Source organism: Salmo salar, chromosome ssa09 (assembly GCF_905237065.1).
Source record: "Salmo salar chromosome ssa09, Ssal_v3.1, whole genome shotgun sequence".
NCBI classification, from domain to species: Eukaryota; Metazoa; Chordata; class Actinopteri; order Salmoniformes; family Salmonidae; genus Salmo; species Salmo salar.
Window position 1 is genome coordinate 19,023,531 of NC_059450.1, and position 21,254 is coordinate 19,044,784.

General features: G+C 44.3%; 2 protein-coding genes across 3 annotated transcripts in view; one reads left to right on the forward strand and one right to left on the reverse strand.

Annotated features, from left to right (window-relative positions):
• Positions 1 to 21,254, forward strand: part of djc17 (DnaJ homolog subfamily C member 17) — a 53,932-nt gene that overhangs the window by 30,757 nt on the left and 1,921 nt on the right.
• On the reverse strand, positions 252 to 5,755 carry LOC106610854 (cdc42 effector protein 2). The gene is made up of 2 exons (XM_014210486.2): positions 5,478 to 5,755; positions 252 to 3,393 (listed from the first exon to the last, which is right to left on the reverse strand). The coding sequence occupies exon 2, from the start codon at positions 3,343 to 3,345 to the stop codon at positions 2,722 to 2,724; it is 624 nt and encodes a 207-aa protein (XP_014065961.1). The 5' UTR covers positions 3,346 to 3,393; positions 5,478 to 5,755; the 3' UTR covers positions 252 to 2,721.

Sequence of the window (21,254 nt, forward strand, 5' to 3'; positions counted from 1 at the left end):
ATGAACTAGCTACCTCTAGTTGTCTCATGTAATGTAAGGTGTAATTCCTCTTCAAACAGTAAGTGTAAAGTGTGACAGACAGGGCTTTAATATGGCCTCGATGCCAGCTCATCACTGTTAGAAAACCAAACATCTCTGTCAGTCCATCAAAGGGTCTAAACAGTATTATATAAGCCATCTAAAATGTTGATGCGAGCAATTCCAAACCACTGGTCTTCCACACAGTTAAAAAAAGTTACAGTACACACTGGTCCAACAGTCTTACACAATGTGTTATTATTCTCATAAAACATACAATACACTGAAAGCCATAACAGTTGGTTTTCCTGAAAGATGCATGAAAAGGATTTAAAGTACAGATGTACCCACAAACATCAGTGCCTCCATTGGATTGTTAACGTGCAAACACTGTTTAACTGCCTGCCAGCAGCAGGACACTCATGGCTAGTGAAGTTCTCTGTAGCGCCTCAGGGACCCCTGGAATGTGACTGCTTTTGGCTTTGCCCCACTGCTTTCCTTTCCTGACAACCCCCTGCTGTGGTGCTGGCTGTGGCTCTCTCCCAGCTCCCCTGGCAGGTGGGTGAGTGGGCCCAGGACTGGGGGTGGTGAGGGGTGCGTCAAGCCCTGTTGGTTCAGCAGGTATTGTTTAAACTCTCATCAGGAGCCTTGCTGGTAATTGATGGCTCTGGTCCCCAGCCTCCTTGGCCCTAGCAGCACATGTGGAAGTATCACATTACCCCTCGCCACTTTCCCCTCTCGTGCCACTCATCAGAGCGAGGGACTCCGATTTACAGCTAAGAAAACAGTGCTGGGGTTTTGGGGCTCGGACCTGCGGCCTGGCTGAGGTTGCAGCCCGCCAACCGCCGGCTTTATTAGAAGCAGAGCTAAGTGTTTGTTTTCACTGTGTTGTTGGGAAAGAGAGACGGGGGTACCTTCGTGCACCTTCGAGTGGGGCCTCTAAGATGCGTGCGGAGGAGAGATTGCCCTCCCCACACAACGTAATGGCAAGGATGCCAATACGTCACAGCTTCAGGACCTTGAAAACTAAGCCTTCATTCTTTTTTATTTCTTTAACATTACACTCTAAAGTCTAACATTAGTCTCATCAAGAGATCCGTAGAAAGGAACTGGGTTTTAAACTGAGAAAGGACACAAAGCAGCCATCTGAAGATGCCTACTTTACTTTTTGAACAGATTAAAGGTCCAACAGCTGTTTTTATCTCAATATCAAATCATTTCTTGGTAACAATTAGGTACCTTACAGTGATTTTTTTTTTTTAATTAAAATGGTCAAAAAGAAACAAAAATAGCTTCTTAGCAAAGAGCAATTTCTCAAACAATAATTTTGCTTGGACTGTCTGGGAGTGGTCTGAGAGGGAAACTGAAAACTAGCTGTTATTGGCAGAAAGGTTTGGAACTCTTTCTTATTGGTCTATTAACTAATTTACCACGTGGTGATATCCCCAGGGAGGCCCAAACTCCATCCAACCAAAACGGGCTGAAATTTCAGGCAGTCTTTTTAAACGGCTCTTACACCAAAAGGGCATTTCACAGGTATTATTCCAACCTCATAGTGTGAAAATATATATAAAACACAGGCAAATCTAGTTTTTGAATGCACTGGGCCTTTAAGATAAATAAGGTGCTAAATTATTAACTAGACTATGTAACATTTTATCTAACGCTGCAACAGGTAATGCTAGAAGAACATGAACTTTGCCCCATAGAGTGGTTGAGAGGAGAGGGAAGAATTCCAACGTTAACCCTTAAACATCAATAGAAACTCACTCTGATTCTATTACTGTATCATAGAAACAACAGATACAGTCAAATGTTAAAATTAGCGTTTCAACTCCATCATGAGAAGCGTTCTGTCATAATAATCTACTGTAGATAGCAAACTTTTTTCTTTGTAAAATGAGAGGAGTAAGTTAAAGTGAAGTCCATGTATACTCTTATTTGTCGATGACCTCACATGAAATGGAAGAGATCCCTTTGTAGGTTATATCCCCATGGTGTTTCAAATGCTCTGACACTGGAGTGTGTTTACATGCACTAATATGTTTACATGCACTAATAATTCGATATTAAACTAATTGGCAGTAGGCAGATTATGCATTAAGCAGAGTAAGGTGTTTACATGACTATCTTAATCGGTGTAAGGTCATAATTGAAGTAAACGTACGACGATTAAAACACCTTGTTTTCTGAGCAATCTTTCAAAATATCAGGACATGTAATGCCTTAATCAGAGTTTTAGCGGTGTATTTGATCTGTGCCAGCACGAGCAGCGCAAGCTTCCTTCTTTTGCGCGAGTGAAGTGAGTTCGGAACAACTGAAAGCGTTCATATTAGTTTTCACGTATAAACTCAATCTAATATGCTTCACAAATATAACATGGTCGCTGTGGTAGAACGTTTATTTTGATTGGTGATTTTCTGCGTTTATTAAAAGCCCATCAAATAGCCTGATTTCAAATGGGTCTATGTCAGCAGGATTATTAGGGAAATTGTTCTTCTTGCAAAGCATGTAAATGTTTATTTGAACTATTATATTAATCTGACTGTTCACAATAATCATATTATTGTGTGCATGTAACCGTACTCTATTTTATGTCAGCCGTTCATCGTCTTATGACAGTTTGGAGTGTTCTAATGCCAGTCACAATGATGACATTAGTAAAGTCTCTTGCTGAGGCCACATGTCTGTCTGGCTGTTCCTCTAATAGTGGAGCCTGTCCATGACCTGCAGCACGTCGTCCAGGATGGATGGGCCCAGGTCCAGGCTGAAGGAGAAGCTGTTGTCCACCTCATCCAGCTGCTGCATGTCCTCAGAGCAGGTCTGAGTGGAGTCTCCATCCTTGCCAGAACTCAGGCTTCCCCGGCCAGGACTGGTGCTGCGGACCATGACCCTGTGGCTGGGGCTAACCCTGGCCTCCATCTCCCCATTCCCCTCACCCTCCTCGCTGTCCAGCAGGGGCAAGGAGCTGCACTTCTTCCTCCTCTCTGAGGCACTGTGGTTCATGTGGGCCCTGGTCCACTCAGGGCTCTCCGTGGCCTCGGCCTCGTCCAGGTTAAGGCGTAAGGGTTTGGGTGGAGGGTAGCAGGCCAGCAAGAGGTTCTGCTCACTCTGAGAGCTCTGCAGCACCAGGCTGTTGCCCCCCTTCAGAAAGGACAGGTCCCCGAAGCTGTCGCTGTGGTCGTTGTTCCCGATGTGGGAAACATGGCGGAAGTCGGCCAATGGGAGGCTGATCATGTTGACAGAGAGTACCTCCCTGCGCTTCTGTGTCCTCCTGGACCAGCGGGCCGAGGCTGGCTTACGGTACAGAGACGTTGTCAGTGGCATCTTACCAGGTCCTGTTGAGATGTCCTTTGGTTCACTTCTGAGATGAAGCTTAAAGGCAGTTTACAATAAAAAAAGGAAAATAAAGAAGAAATATTAAAATCGTTTCACTTCGAGGTTAGGTTCATGTCAGATCATGTGGTTTCCCATCAACAACACATCATACATCTCTGATATGATTATCCAGGCTTACTTTCATCATGCTGCGGCCTACTGGATGGGCATTATTTGTTTCCCTCTGCTTTCCAACACCAGATGTAACCCTTGGATTATGTCAAGTTTAATGTGACAAGGCAGCAGCTCTGCTTGGTTTTGTGTTAATACGATTCGACGTCATTTGTCTCCTGGGAGAGGGTCCAATACATACTTAGAAGGGTTTTGATTTTAAATGTTTACTTTTCAAATCCAGTTTATTTCCATAAATGCAGGTCTGGTCTGCTGAATGCACCAAAGGAATGGCTAAGCCTGATTCTGACTTCCAGTAACCATGCTCCAAATATTCACATTCTAAGCAGACACAGCATCCTCTATATCTATATAAGCCATGTCACCATACCCTCTGGCCCCCTTTCCTGTCAATTTGTCAGGCAACTCCAGGCTTTGCTCTCACTTCTTAAACAGTAGTTATTTTATGAATGGGGTGTAATTTGTTACGTGTTGAGAGACAAAGCTCAGAGACACAGTATGCGTATTCGTCTTTATTTATTTCTCATCTTTAGATCTGTTGATCTGGTTTACTGGTCACAGACAGTCAGCCTTTCCTGTTATGCTGGATCCAGATAAGATCAAATTCTACAACTCTTTATTAGAGAGATGTGTGGCAATACCTGACATTGTTATGATTGTGATATATGTAGAATTGAACTGGAATATGCCTTTCACTTGCTATAAATGGCGTCAAACTGTCTTTTTTTTTCTCAGACAGTGCACTTTGTACAATGGTAATTTTAGAAGTTCATCTGTACATTATCAATCTGTTATCTGTAAACAATGGGCATTGAACAGCTACCACCATTTTTAAAAAGCAAAGGCATAAAATATATTACATAAAACAACTGTACAAGCTGAGAAAGTGTGGCTCGGAAAAGATTGTTTAAATCCATTATAGTTTGTGTAAGAGCTAGGCCCAAAGCGCAAAATAAAATGCACCTTATTCTAATCTAGTTGAGTATGGTTCCAGTAATTTAGTGTTTTGTGAGTTGTAATCATTTTATTGAGTAACACAGAATGCAGTTCATCTCTGGCAGGTCAAATGGACGATCTCAGTGTTCTCTGATTTTACAGGCTCCTAACAGCTTTGCCCATATTAGATTTGCGTTCGTGACTTGAAACACTCACTTTGTAAATTTGTAAGGCACTACGGCAAACGGGTTTTGTTGGCCCGTAAAGGTTTTATCGGTACTTTAGTAGCAGCGGGAGATATGGAGAGTGTGGACACAACAGCATTCCTTTCCAAACATGTCAGTTGGACGAAGGAGGAGTTTTAGAATTGCAGCGGTGAGGATCACATTAAGGAAACACTTCTCTTCCAAGTCCAAATGAAATAAACCTAGTAAAAACCACTTTGCCAAGACAATTTACAGTTACTAAATAATCTTCCTCCTCCAAACTTCCTCTAGCTGAGCACCTTTTTGAGGGAGACTTTCAAATGGAAGATGCCTAAAATATATTCTCAAGAGCAGGTGTTGGTTATGATTTAAGAGTTGGCATATGAGTGTTTTATAACCAATATTTTGAATAAGTTGATGGATACTGTTTGTAACAACAGGATGAAGTGTGATATATCTGTTCATTCTTTTCTGTCCTGCTGTGTACACAGGGTGTCTGTATCCCACACCCACGCGTCTCTATCGGGAAGCCAGGCTGGGGCTGGTACCTGGAGACTCTGACACTGTTTCTCCTGACATGATTGGGCTTGTTCAACTGCAGCGGGAGAAGCACAGTGAACATCCCTGAGAGAGAACTGGAGCTACTTCAACCCCCAAATTCTCTAAATCCCAGATTTAACAGCCCAAACACTCAGTTTCAAGTTTTAATGTCACATGCACAAGTACAGTGAAATGCCTTTCTTGCTAACTCAAACCCAACAATGCAGTAATATCAAATGTAGCACTAAAAATAACTCTGTCTCTTACCCGAGTCTTAGAATCCTTCTCAGTAGAGGGTGCCTATCATGTCCTGTAGATCTTGCCAATTTGATCCTGTGCTTCCCTCTATCTTCTCAAAGTTCAGTTCAATAGTACAAGTATATTCCTTCTAGCACCCAGCAGGTGTGTTGTTTGAGAAAGTCTCCTCTGACGAAGTAACCCAGGTGAGGTCAGTGTATAGAGACGACCAGGTGGAGTTTTGTTTCCTCCTTCTTTCACCTGTCCCTACCTAACGGCAGAGTGTGTGTTTACCCTCGGATGATGTCACTCGCCCTGTCGTGGGAGTCTGAATCATGGGCGTGAATCCTGCTTGCTGCACCCACTACCTGAGTGAAAGGACAGTGCAGGAGCTGTTGTAGTCCCCACTGATTTACTGCTTAAAACACGGAACAAGAAAAAGCTGAGCTGGGGAAAGAGCACAGCATATTCACACACACACACACACACACACACACACACACACACACACACACACACACACACACACACACACACACTGACTTGTCTGTGTGCTAGTAATCTTAATATCATTGTCACTACTCTGCTGATTTCCTGTGCTCTGTTAACTTGTGTAAAGCGCTGGGCCAACAAAGGCCGTTCTGGCAGAGTAGAGGCCAATAGACTGTGATATCGGATAAAGCCACTGACTCACACACAGACATGTATGTACAGGCAGGCTAAGTTGCACAAGATAACCTGTTTCAGTTCCAATTCTCACGCCTTCAGCTTTAGGGCTGTGACAGTCATGGAATTTAGGATGACGGTTATTGGCCTACTGTAGTAACCATTAGGCTTATCAGTAATCAGTGTTTGTATATGCTGTGTGATGATGCCCACAGACCTACTTTTCCCTTGAGAGCCATACATTCCTCATTCACTCCCCAACATCAAATCAAATGTATTTATATAGCCCTTCTTACATCAGCTGATATCTCAAAGTGCTGTACAGAAACCCAGCCTAAAACCCCAAACAGCAAGCAATGCAGGTGTAGAAGCACAGTGGCTAGGAAAAACTCCCTAGAAAGGCCAAAACCTAGGAAGAAACCTAGAGAGGAACCAGGCTATGAGGGGTGGCCAGTCCTCTTCTGGCTGTGCCACCAGAACTATCTGCTTTTAACAGATGCAATTACAAATGTAATAATTGCCTTGTCATAATATGTATCCAAGACTGGGAACTGAGCTTTTGAACAACTCCTCCAATTCGATAATTGTTTTCTCCCCCCACCGCTCCACTTGATAGCCTCCACCTCGACCCACATGACTACACAGCAAGGAAAAGCTTTCGAGAGCTGGTGTCAGTCAGACTATCCACCTCACCCCATCCACACTATTTTGTTTTGTTGGGAAGCAATCTCTTCATGCTAGCAGACAGTCAGGGGAGGGGATAGCGTGTGTTGTTTGTGGTGATGTGGTCACACAGGGCCTATTTGACCAGGGGTTCGAGGTGGGCTTACTCCCATGTTTGTGTTGGTACAGTATGTTGTCCAGAATCTGGGGTGATTTACTTTGGCCCTGGACCCTGACCGTAGGAGCAGAGTAGGTGTCTGATTGCCTTCCTCTCTCCTCCCGTCTCAGGGCAGTGCTGGTACTGTGGTCTGTCTGGGCCGACTATGTTCTCCCTCAAGCCTAGGATGCTGCTTGTTTTTGTTGCATGAAAAAGTGCTTCCAGATACTGATTTCTTTGACTGGCTCTAGAAACCCAAATTGAGGTTTTTGTAGAATATTCATTTGGCCTTTTGTTGTGTGTTCTTGTCTTGTGGAAAACAGACAGTAGTTTTTTGCTGTTGTAAGATGTTTCCACTCACATGGAAAACACAGAGGTTCGGTCGTGACCCTGGTGGTGTATGATGATCTGTACCGGACTGAAACATTGGACGCAAACCAGTGTTGTGAATGTCCATCAACAAGTGAAATCCGTCATTCGACAGTGAGAGAGCCAGTGTCGTCACTGTCTCTCTACAATGATGAGTCAGTCAGTCAGACAGACGGTGATGAGCCTTGTGGCAGAGCGCCAACTGAAACTCACCTGTCTGAATCGATATACCTCTGTCTCTGGAGACGTTTGATTGCGTGACATGACGAAGTGCTCTTGTTGTCTTGATGTTATAGTGTGGTCTTCTTCCCCCCTCCCCCCCAGACCTTTTGCCTGGGGGATCATAACAGATAAGAGAGGTAACGGATGTTAGGCCCTCTGATGAAACACACCGTTTGATTCATTTCAAGTTCTTGTGTATTGTTTTGATTGGAAGGAACACACGGACTTCTTCCCCACTGTGTGATTTGTAGAAGTAATGTTTAATTGCTGTGTTTGTAGACTAGCAGACCAGAGGTGTTCTCGCTGGACGTGGGAGGTCAGGGAAGTCTGAGAATGTTTACTTCCTTGTGTCTCCTGGCACTGAATTATTTGTAATTTTTAAATTAAGGGTTTGATATTTTGGTATCTTTGAACGTCTGGGCTCTGAAATAAACAGTGTGTGGAGGGCTGCATTCCAGTTGCTGTTTGTGCAGCACATTAGGCAGATAAAGAACTGTTACACATGTTAGAAGCAGCAGTACAGACCTCTCCTCAGGCCCTACACCAGACACACACACAAAACACCAGCTTGTTCAGACGCATGCACGCACAGTAGAAATTAGCACATTGTTTCATTTGTGTATTTCAACTTTAACCTTTGGTTCACTTTCTTTTTGGGGAATATTGAGGGTTTAAACTACATTATTGCTGGGTCTGTGGCCCCAGTGTTTTAATAAAAATTATGTTGCAATCAGAGGGCCGTTCCCAGAACGCCCTGATGTGAAATACATAATTCTGGTATTACAAAGATGTATTGTTGAATATTATTACATAGCTGAACAGCCGTCTCCCCCATCTATCAGTTATATGAACCCCCAACACATCCATCATACAGAGAAATGCCAGAACACAGGGAGTTCACGTCTCAACTTCCATTTCTCTTTCATTTTGTTTATTTGCTTTCCTTTAAGGGTTTCCAAAGGCACTCTCTCGATCCAGTAGGCTCAAATCCAGCCTTTTATACCCCCTCCCCTCGCCCCCTGAACCCAGTGCTGACTGGCTTTTCCTTTACACTAATCTACCTCACTGACCAGAGCTTTCAACCAGACACCAAGACCTCTACATGTAGCCTACAAACACCTGCACACAGCTTACTCAGTCAGTTGTCACCTGCTGCTCCTGTAAGTCTTAGTTGCTATTTTTACATTCATCGTCAATCATGTTTGTGATTGTGTGGTTTGGCCCTGTCAAAACTGTAAAACCTCATTCAGAGAAGTCCATTTTTTTCTGCTCGCTACATTCCAGCCGTTATTACACTGAACAAAAATATTAACGCAACATGTAAAGATTGGTTCCATGTTTCATGAGCTGAAATAAAAGATCCCAAAAATGTTACATCTGCACAAAAAGCTAATTTCTCTCAAATGTTGTGCACAAATTTGTTTTCATCCCTGATAGTGAGCGTTTCTCCTTTGCCAAGGTAATCCATCCACCTGACAGGTGTGGCATATCAAGAAGCTGATTAAACGGCATGATCATTACACAGCTGCACCTTGTGCTTGGGACAATAAAAGGCCACTCTAAAATGTGTAGTTTTGTCACACAACACGATGCCACAGATGTCTCAAGTTGAGGGAGCTTGCAATTGCCATGCTGACTGCAGGAATGTCCACCAGAACTGTTGCCAGAGAATTTTACATTAATCTCTCTACCATATGCCGCCTCCAATGTCATTTTAGAGAATTTGGCAGTACGTCCAACCAGCTTCACAACCATAGACCACATGTAACCACACTAGCCCATGACCATATCCAGCTTCTTCACCTGCAGGATCGTGTGAGACCAGCCACCCGGACAGCTGATGACACAGGAGTATTTCTGTCTGTAATAAAGCCCTTTTGTGGGGGAAAAGCTCCTTCTGATTGGCTTGGCCTGGCTCCCCAGTCGGTGGGCCTATGCCCTACCGGGCCCACCCATGGCTGCGCCCCTGCCCAGTCATGTGAAACCTACAGATTATGGCCTAATGAATTTATTTCAGTTGACTTTTTTTCCTTTACATGAACTCTAACTCAGTTAAATTGTTGAAATGGTTGCGTTTTTATTTTTGTTCAGTATAGAAATATTAGGACAAGCTGTGTGTGTGTGTGTATATATATATATATATATATATATATATATATGTGTGTGTGTGTGTGTGTGTGTGTGTGTGTGTGTGTATACATGCATGCATACATACATACATACATACACACATACACCATAGACACATAGACACACAGACACACACACACACACACACACACACAGTAATACATCCTCAAGTCTTCTTGGGTATGGCGCTTAAAGCTTGGCACACTTGTATTTGGGGAGTTTCTCCCATTCTTCTCTGCAGATCCTCTCAAGCCCTGTCATGTTGGATGGGGAGTGTCGCTGCACAGCTATTTTCAGGTCTCTGGCTCTGGATGTCCACACAAGGGCGTTGTCTTGGCTGTGTGCTTAGGGTCGTTGTCCTGTTGGAAGGTGAACCGTCACCCAAGTCTGAGGTCCTGAGCGCTCTGGAGCAGGTTTTCGTCAAGGATCTCTTTTGTACTTTGCTCCGTTCATCTTTCCCTCGATCCTGACTAGTCTCCCATTCACTGCCGCTGAAAAACATCCCCACAGCATGATGCTGCTACCACCATGCTTCACTGTAGGGATGGTGCCAGGTTTCTTCCAGATATGACGCTTGGCGTTAAAGCTAAATCTTGGTTTCATCAGACTAGAATCTTGTTTCTCATGGTCTGAGAGTCCTTTAGATACCTTTTGGCAAACTCCAAGCGGGCTGTCATGTGCCTCTTACGGAGGAGTGGTTTCTGTCTGGCCTCTCTACAATAAAAGGCCTGATTGCTGGAGTGCTGCAGAGATGGTTGTCCTTCTGGAAGGTTCTCCCATCTCCACTGAGGGACTCTGGAGCTCTGTCAGAGTGACCATCGGGTTATTGGTCACCTCCCTGACCAAGCCCCTTCTCCCTCGATTGCTCAGTTTAGCCAGGCAGCCAGCTCTAGGAAGAGTCTTGGTGGTTCCAAACTTCTTCCATTTAAGAATGATGGGGACCTAAAATGATGCAGACATTTTTTTGGTCAACTTCTCCAGATCTGTGTCTTGACACAATCCTGTCTCGAAGCTCTACGGAGAGTTACTTTGACCTCAAGGCTTGATTTTTGCTCTTACATGCACTGTCAACTGTGTGCCTTTCTAAATCCTGTCCAATCAATTGAATTTACCACAGGTGGACTCCAATGAAGTTGTAGAAACATCTCAAGGATGATCAATGGAAACTCAATTTCAAGTCTCATAGCAAAGGGTCTGAATACTTAAGGTAGTTTTGTAAGGTAGTTTTGTTTTTAAATGTGCAAAAATGTCTAAATGGTTTTCGCTTTGTCATTATGGGGTATTGTGTGTAGATTGATGACATTTTAGAATAAGGCTGTAACGTGAGAAGTCAAGGGGTCTGCATACTTTCTGAATACTGTGTGTGTGTGTGTGTGTGTGTGTATATATATGGTATATATATATATATATATATATATATATATATATATATATATATATATATATATATATACTGCTCCAAAAAATAAAGGGAACACTAAAATAACACATCCTAGATCTGAATGAATGAAATAATCTTATTAAATACTTTTTTCTTTACATAGTTGAATGTGCTGACAACAAAATCACACAAAAATAATCAATGGAAATCCAATTTATCAACCCATGGAGGTCTGGATTTGGAGTCACACTCAAATTTAAAGTGGAAAACCACACTACAGGGTGATCCAACTTTGATGTAATGTCCTTAAAACAAGTCAAAATTAGGCTCAGTAGTGTGTGTGGCCTCCACGTGCCTGTATGACTTCCCTACAACGCCTGGGCATGCTCCTGATGAGGTGGCGGATGGTCTCCTGAGGGATCTCCTCCCAGACCTGGACTAAAGCATCCGCCAACTCCTGGACAGTCTGTGGTGCAACGTGGCGTTGGTGGATGGAGCGAGACATGATGTCCCAGATGTGCTCAACTGGATTCAGGTCTGGGGAACGGGCGGGCCAGTCCATAGCATCAATGCCTTCCTCTTGCAGGAACTGCTGACACACTCCAGCCACATGAGGTCTAGCATTGTCTTGCATTAGGAGGAACCCAGGGCCAACCGCACCAGCATATGGTCTCACAAGGGGTCTGAGGATCTCATCTCGGTACCTAATGGCAGTCAGGCTACCTCTGGCGAGCACATGGAGGGCTGTGCGGCCCCCCAAAGAAATGCCACCCCACACCATGACTGACCCACCGCCAAACCGGTCATGCTGGAGGATGTTGCAGGCAGCAGAACGTTCTCCACGGCGTCTCCAGACTGTCACGTCTGTCACGTACTCAGTGTGAACCTGCTTTCATCTGTGAAGAGCACAGGGCGCCAGTGGCGAATTTGCCAATCTTGGTGTTCTCTGGCAAATGCCAAACGTCCTGCACGGTGTTGGGCTGTAAGCACAACCCCCACCTGTGGACGTCGGGCCCTCATACCACCCTCATGGAGTCTGTTTCTGACCGTTTGAGCAGACACATGCACATTTGTGGCCTGCTGGAGGTCATTTTGCAGGACTCTGGCAGTGCTCCTCCTTGCACAAAGGCGGAGGTAGCGGTCCTGCTGCTGGGTTGTTGCCCTCCTACGGCCTCCTCCACATCTCCTGATGTGCTGGCCTGTCTCCTGGTAGAGCCTCCATGCTCTGGACACTACGCTGACAGACACAGCAAACCTTCTTGCCACAGCTCGCATTGATGTGCCATCCTGGATGAGCTGCACTACCTGAGCCACTTGTGTGTGTTGTAGACTCTGTCTCATGCTTCCACTAGAGTGAAAGCACCGCCAGCATTCAAAAGTGACCAAAACATCAGCCAAGAAGCATAGGAAATGAGAAGTGGTCTGTGCTTACCACCTGCAAAACCACTCCTTTATTGGGGGTGTCTTGCTAATTGCCTATAATTTCCACCTGTTGTCTATTAAATTTGCACAACAGCATGTGAAATTTATTGTCAATCAGTGTTGCTTCCTAAGTGGACAGTTTGATTTCACAGAAGTGTGATTGACTTGGAGTTACATTGTTGTTTAAGTGTTCCCTTTATTTTTTTGAGCAGTATATATATATATATATCCCCTTATTTGGTGTGCAAAGCTGTCATCAAGGCAAAGGGTGGCTATTTGAAGAATCTCATATAAAATATATTTTGATTTGTTTTACAGTTTTTTTGGTTACTACATGATTCCATATGTGTTATTTCATAGTTTTGATGTCTTCACTATTATTCTACAATGTAGAAAATAGTAAAAATAAAGAAAACCCTTGAATGAGTGGGTGTGTCCAAACTGTTGACTGGTACTGTATATTGACAGTAGATGGATAGAATATGTAGTATATCTCAAGAATACGTAGGATACAATAGTATAGGTACAAAAAATGTTAAATAGGATAGTCCTTGACTAGAATACAGTATATACATTTTTTATAAAGTATGTAAACCTTATTAAAGTGACCAGTGTTCCATGTCTATGTACATAGTCAGCAGCCTCTAAGGTGCAGGGTTGAGTAATCAGGTGGTAGCCAGCTAGCGGCAGTGACTAAAGTTCAGGGCAGGGTACTGGGCAGAGGCTGGCTTGTGGTGACTATTTAACAGTCCGATGGCCGAGATAGAAACTGTTTTTCAGTTGCTTGGTCCCAGCTTTGATGCACCTGTACTGATCTTGCCTTGTGGATGGTAACGGGGTTAACAGGTCGTGGCTTGGTGGCTGAGGTCCTTGATGATCTTCTTGGCCTTCTTGTGACACCGGGTGCTGTAGATGTCCTGGAGGGCAGACAATGTGCCCCAGGTGATGAGCTGAGCAGACCACACCACCCTCTGGAGTGCCCTGCAGTTGCGTATGGTGCAGTTACCGTACCAGGCGGTGATACAGCCCGACAGGATGCTCTCAATGGTGCATCTGTAAAAGTTTGTGGGGCCAAGACTAATTTCTTCAGCCTCCTGAGCATGAAGAGGCGCTATTGCGCCTTCACCACACTGTCTGTTGGGTGGACCATTTCAGATTCAGTGATGTGTACGCCGAGGAACTTGAAGCTTTTTGATGTGGATGGGGCGTGCTCCCTCTGCTGTCTCCTGAAGTCCATGATCGACTCTTTCATTTTGTTGAGGAAGAGGTTATTTTCCTGGCACCACTCTGCCAGGGTCCTCACCTCCTCCCTGTAGGCTGTCTCATCATTGTTGGTAATCAGGCCTACCGCTGTTGTCATCTGCAAACTTGATGATTGAGTTGGAGACGTGTGTGGCCATGCAGTCATTGGTGAACAGGGAGTACAGGAGGGGGCTGAGCACAAACCCTTGTGGGGCCTTTGTGTTGAGGATCAGCGTAGTGGAGGTGGTGTTGCCTACCTTTACCACCTTTGGTCGGCCCGTCAGGAAGTCCAGACCTAGTTGCACAGGGCAGGTTTCCGGCCCAGGGCCCCAAGCTTAATGATGAGCTTGGTGGGTACTATGGTGTTGAAGGCTGAGCTGTAGTCAATGAACAGCATTCTTATATACACTATATATTCAAAAGTATGTGGGCTCTTTAAATGAGTGGATTCGGCTATTTCAGCCACACCCGTTGCTGACAAGTGTATGAAATTGAGCACGCAGCCATGCAATCTCCAAAGACTAACATTGGCAATAGAATGGCCTTATTGAAGCGCTCAGTGACTTTTAACATGGCACCGTCATAGGATGCCACCTTTCCAACTAGTCAGTTCGTCAAAATTCTGCCATGCTAGAGCTGCCCCGGTCAACTGTAAGTGCTGTTGTTGTGAAGTGGAAACGGCTCAGCCGCGAAGTGGTAGGCCACACAAGCTCACAGAACGGGGCCGCCGAGTGCTGAAGCGCTAAAAAGTGGTCTGTTCTCGGTTGCAACACTCACTACCGAGTTCCAAAGTTTCTTTGGAAGCAACATCAGCACAATAACTGTTTGTCGGGAACTTAATTTCCATGGCCGAGCAGTCGCACAGAAGCCTAAGATCACCATGCCAATGCCAAGCGACTGCTGGAGTGGTGTAAAGCTCGCCACCATTGGACTCTGGAGCAGTGGAAACGTGTTCTCTGGAGTGATGAATCACACTTCACCATCTGGCAGTCCGACGGACAAATCTGGGTTTGGCGGATGCCAGGAGAACGCTACCTGCCCGAATGCATAGTGCCAACTGTAAAGTTTGGTTGAGTAGGAATAATGGTCTGGTGCTGTTTTTCATTGTTCGGGCTAGGTCCCATAGTTCCAGTGAAGGGAAATATTAACGCTACAGCATACAATGACATTCTAGACTATTCTGTGCTTCCAACTTTGTGGCAACAGTTTGGGGATGACAATGACCCCATGCACAAAGCGAGGTCCATACAGAAATGGCTTGTTGAGATCGGTGTGGAAGAACTTGACTGGCCTGCACAGAGCCCTGACCTCAACCCCATCGAACACCTTTGGGATGAATTGGAACGCTGACTGCGAGTCAGGTCTAATCGCCAAACATCAGTGCCCGACCTCACTAATGCTTTTGTGGCAGCAAAGTTCCAACATCTTGTGGAAAGGCTTCCCAGAAGAGTGGTGGCTGTTTTAGCAGCAAAGGGGGGACCAACTCCATCTCCATATTATTGCCCATGATTTTGGAATGAAATGTTTGACGAGCAGGTGTCCACATACAGTTGGTCATGTAGTGTAGGTATTTCTCTTGATCAAATGGGATAGGGCAGTGTGCTGTGCGATGGTGATTGTGTCATCCATGGATCTATTGGGGCAGTATGCAAATTGCAGTGAGTCTAGGGTATTGGGTAAGGTGAAGGTGATTATGATCCTCAGCTAGCCTCTCAAAGCACTTCATGATGACATATTTGAGTGCTACGGGACGATAGTCATTTAGTTCAGTTAGCGTCGCTTTCTTGTGTGCAGGAACAATGGTGGACATCTTGAAGCAAGTGGGGACAGCAAACTGGGATTGGGAGAGATTGAATGTCTGTTAACACTCCAGCCAGCTGGTCTGCGCATGCTCTGAAGACATGGCTAGGGATGCCATCTGGGCTGGCAGCCTTGTGAGGGTTAACACGCTTAAATGTCTTACTCATGTTGGCCACGGAGAACGAGAGCTTACAGTCCTCGGAACATATCCCAGTCTGCATGATCAAAACAATCTTGAAGCATGGATTCCGATTGGTCAGACCAGGGTTGAACAGTCACGGGTACTTCCTGTTTGAGTTTCAGCCTATAGGAAGGGAGGAGCAGAATGGAGGCGTGATCTGATTTGTCGACGGGAGGGCAGGTGAAGCCCTTGTAGCCATCCCGGAAGGGAGAGTAGCAATGGTCGAGAATTTTTGATGTGTGAGTAGCGTGTTGGTAAAACTTCAATAGCGTTTTCCTCAGATTTGCTTTGTTAAAGTCCCCAGCTACAATAAATGTGGTCTCAGGATATGCGGTTTCCAGTTTTCACAAAGTCCTGTGTAGTTCTTTGAGAGCCGTCGTGGTATCTGCTTGATGGGGAATATACACGAATGTGACGACGACCAAAGAGTTCTCTCGGGAGGTAATGCGGTCGGCATTTGATTGAGGTATTCTAGGTCGGGTGAACAAAATTACTTGAATTCCTGTACATTACCACAATCGCATCATGAGTAGTTAATCATGAAACATACACCTCCATCTTTCTTTTTCCTGGTGAGTTCTTTATTCTTGTACTGAGAACCCAGCTGGCTGTATGGACGGGGACAGTATATCCGACGAGAGCCATGATTCCGTGAAACAGAGTATGTTACAGTCCCTGACGTCTCTCTGGAAGGAGATCCTCTCTCTGAGCTTGTCTACTTTATTGCCCAGGGTCTGAACATTAGTGCGTAATATACTCGGAAGCGGTGGATGGTTTGCATTCCTCCTGAGTCTGACTAAAAGTCCACTCCAAATACTTCTTCCCGCCAGCGGCGTCTTGGAGCAGCCTCTGGGATAAGTGGAATCACCTTGTGGGGTACGAACAAAGGATCCAATTCAGGAAAGTTGTATTTCTGGTCGAAATGCTGGTGAGTTACCACTGCTCTGATATCCAAAAGTTATTTCCGTCTGTATGTAACAATCTAAAGAACGTTCTGAGCTAATAATGTGAGAAATAACACACAACAAAAAAATACTGGAACATTGCTTGGAAGCCAGAAACCAGGCGACCATGTCTATCGGTGCCATTTTGAATGATACTGACTGGTTTTCTGATCCACACCCCTACCTTTTTTTAAGGTATCTGTGACTAACAGATGCGCATCTGTATTCCTAGTCATGTGCAATCCATAGATTAGGGCCTAATGAAATGTATTTCATTTCACAGATTTTCTTTATATAAGCTGTAACTCAGTAAAATCTTTGAAATTGTTGCATGTTGTGTTTAATATTTTGCTTCAGCGTACATGAATACAGTATGTTCGTATTTCTATAGCTTAGCTTTTCTTTAGAGGGAAACAGACCTTTCCCTAAACTCTGTGAATGGCATTAAGAAACTAGGTGTTCACTTCTGATTGTGGCCTTAACTGAATAACACAGGAAGTAGACTTGGGGCCCATTTCTGTAGAGGTTACTGCAGTATTATGATCTAGTATTTGCTCCATCATTACAAAGTATGTCTATAGACCTGGATTCCTTTTGTGTTATGTCTGTTCTCAAAAATAATGATGATGATGATTGATCTTCTCCCATTTATAAAGTGTGAATTTACTCTTATGAGGAATCGCAGTTTGACTGTGGCATATGCGATCCTCCTGCCCAGTGTGTGTTTGTTTGACTATGCAGGAGCGCCTGGGCACACACTCGCACATATCACACACACCCCTAATGATCTCTTCATAAGTATTTGGCTCTCATAAATCACCGGGTCCATAGCCCACTGACACACATGCATACACTCACGCACACACATGCACTGCAGAGAAATGGCCCCTTGATTAGTTTCACCAGACTGCAGTGCAAGTAGAACATTTTATCCTGAACCACAGCATGGCCAGAAAGAGACCAACTTGGCAGAAATTCAACAAATCTTACACCTTTGTGTTCATTTAATGACATTTTTTGAAATACTATATGTATGTACTGTACAGTTTTTATTGTTTTAAGGATGAAATCCACATCTAGACCTAGCAGTAATTTACCTGTACAACCACTATGGTTTGGTAGTTCTGTGGTAGAAGTACCGTAGTCTATAGGAGGAGCAGTCTGTTTGACCTATTTGTCTCAGACACCTTGGAGCAGGATGTGTCTCATTGTTTACAGTGGATCTTGGGGAGAGGGAAATCAAAGCAAACTGAAGCGAGGCGATGTTGATCAGAATGTTCTGAAAGGAGGTGATGGCTTCAAGTCTCTTTTTAGTCTTGTCCAAATCATTCAAAGACTTCTATGTTTATCAACGCTGTACACAAACGCACATCTCTCCTCGTGATCTCTCTCTTTAGGCTAATGAGGGCTGATGGCTTCCAGTCTGTTTCTGGACTGCCAGTTAAGGAGGCAGACAAGCTCCGTCTCATGGCCATGACGCAGTGCTGTCAAAATGCAGTTTCCCTGTGTTTTATATCGTACAACAGCTGATGAAACTAACACTGTAAAAGTGTGATTTAAAAAAAAATTGTATCAGCTATACTATCAGATAGTTGCTGATTTTGAAAATACAATCTACAAATTACCTTTTAATCAGAAGGTTTGCATAGCTGGGAGTTTCAGCTTTCCATGGTGACATCACTATGTGGTAAATTGGTGAATAGACCAATAACAACGAGTTCCAAACCTTTGCCAATAACAGCGGGGCCGTACTTGTGAATATAAGCAAACATTTAAAGTCAAATGGGTTCTCCCGCACAAAATGCATATCATCCAATGAAAAGCGTTGATTTACTTGCATGTGACCGAACGCTAAATTGTAGCTGTTCCCATCAGATAACATAGTATAGGGCTAACTTGTACCAACTTCAACAGGTGGCACAGATTATATCCTGGCACAAGTGCATCAACCAATTCAAATAGTCGAATTAGTTGGATGTGTTCCAGCACTTTTTCATGATGTCCAACAGCATGTTCTGATCATCAAAGCAACTATCATCAAAGTATATTTGATTGACTGGTCAAATTGCTCTCCGTGTAAAGTGCCTAGTCCACGTAATTGCCACAGATGTTAGTTTTTTTCCACCTTTTGATATGCACACAAACGCACTGCTATTACCTAATAATCATAATGCACAGGCTATGATACATGGACGTGTACACCTAAATGTAGGGCTACAACGGTTTATAGGCCATGCATTATTATAATCATACACTTCGTCACACATGTTTTTAATCGAGCATCAAGGACCGGCAGTGAAGTTGTTTTCCTCAACAAAAAAGCTTGCTACCAGGGGTTAAAGTGCACTATCAATTGTGAGTTAACCGCATTAGCAGTGGTGCCACCAAGAAGCGATGATGACGATGATAGCCTACATGACTGCTATTTGACAAATCCTTAAGGTTCTTTTTTTAGATTGTTATTTGATGTGTGATAAACTTGCATGTTGTAAGGACCTCATTTATATTTTTCAATAAAAGCACATGGATGTGTGTGAAACTGATAAACCAAAACATGGGATTTTGTCATATATGAGAAAATGTTGTCTAACGTAGTAGTAGCCTAGTCAAGGATACCTCAGTGCAGTATTGGCACACAACATTTTATTACAGATCAACAGAACTAAACCTTGAATTTGTAGGTTTAAAATATCCCTCTAGTGCAAGGATATAATCAGTACCACCTGATGAGGTTAGCATAAGGCTAACGTGTGCCATGTTATCTGATGGGACCAGATACAATTTAGCATTATGTCACATGCAAGTAAATTTGACACTTTTCATTGGTTGATATGCATTTTGTGTGTGATAACCCATTTAACTTAAAATGCTTGCTTGTGTTCACAAGTATGGCCCCAGCTTTAGTAGTTTCAGTTTTACCCACCCCACTCAGACTACTCCCAGACAGTCCTAGCAAAATTCCTGCTTGAGAATTGTTGTTTGCGAAAAAGCAATTTTTCCCCATTTTAATGGAAATCTATTACAATAAGGTATTTAATTGATAGCTAGAAATGATTTGATATAGAAACGGCTGCATTGGGCCTTTTAATGACATCATCAGGTCATCACAGCCCGGGAGGCACACATCTGTCATGAGCTGGAGAGAGAGAGATTTAGGAGGGGGAGAAAATGAGTCTCTTTCTCTTGATAACCCTCATTTCTACCCTGCAGTAAGTCAAAGGAATGAATACCCTTAGACGATGCTATGTTTTCAGATCAGTCCTGTGATCGTCTGCCAGATCAGATACCACTTTTTGTTCTCCTTTCTCATCAACAAAAGTGAGAGATGTGTAACTCAAGCACACACACACAGAGAGAGAGACCGGTGGGTCTAATGTAGAGCCGATCTCTTGATCCCATCTGTCTGTGGGAGGAACACACTGCCTGGCCACCTGCAGCATGGCCTGCCGCTTCCAGGGGAGCACCCTAACTCACAGCTCTGCCTGCTGTATGGTGATGTCACGGCTGGCCTGGGGTCAGGTGTGTTGCGGGGTGCTGTTGGGAGGCCTGGACCGTGAGTGACAACAGCGCTATAAGTCCGGCCTAAGCAAGCAAACGAGGACCGGGGCAGTGTGTGTGTGTTTGTCATCCTATCTCTGTGCTGGCCCTGTCCTCTTCTCCTGGCTTTGTTGTGGGTCCTATTGTTTGTCTTCTGCGGTTTCCCTAGAATCCCTCTGGCCCACACACACACTTGTACATACAAACACATCTCCCCAAGTGTTTGGTTAGTGTGATGCACAGGCTAAACATGTACGTTGAGTGTAAGTCCCCAAGCAAGGAAACAGCTCTCAGCTAGAGGAGAAGTGCACCACACCACTCATAGACACCTGTTTGTGTTCTGAGCTCACCTCTACATGGGAAGTGAACTACTAGAATCTCTATTCACCATACATGGGAAATCAATGGAGACCACTCTGTCATATAGGCTGTTTTTTTACATGAGCATTTCAGAGAGTGGCCAGTAGAGGTCAGTGTGGAGTAGAGGTGGAAGAGGGGGACTGCATTTCCTCCGGCCCACAGTTACACCCTTTGTTTTGTTTAATTGAAGATGCAACAGTTAATTGAGCTTGCGTGGTATTTCATAGTTACATGTTAGTCAAGGACTTGAGCTCACATTACTGGAATGATAATCACAGCCCTCTATCCAACAGCAGAGCGAGGGAGCCTGCATCCGCACACCATCCCTCCTCTCCTATCTTCTTTCCTCTCTCTCGCACACATGGGTGGATGCTGGAGTCCCAGTGATCTCTTCCAGATGGTTTACCTCGCCGAGCCACTCTCTGACCCTCCCTCATTCTCTTCCTCTCATTTCACTTTGTTTCTCTCCCCCTTTCTCTTCTGTCTCCCACTTTCACTTCTGTCTCCCACTCTCTCACACATCCACACACACTCCCTCTCTACTCTCCCCTCACGGTCTTAAGGAGATACTTCCTTGGCACAGCAGACTTCCTCGATCTAATCCTATAAAACAAAGGTTTATTCTGTGGACACTGAGCCTCCTTCCCCGTCCATGTCAGGATTAGGGGCAGTGTGTGTGACTGACTGTGTGTATACATGCATAAGAGTATGTCTTTGCATGCTTTTGTGTTTT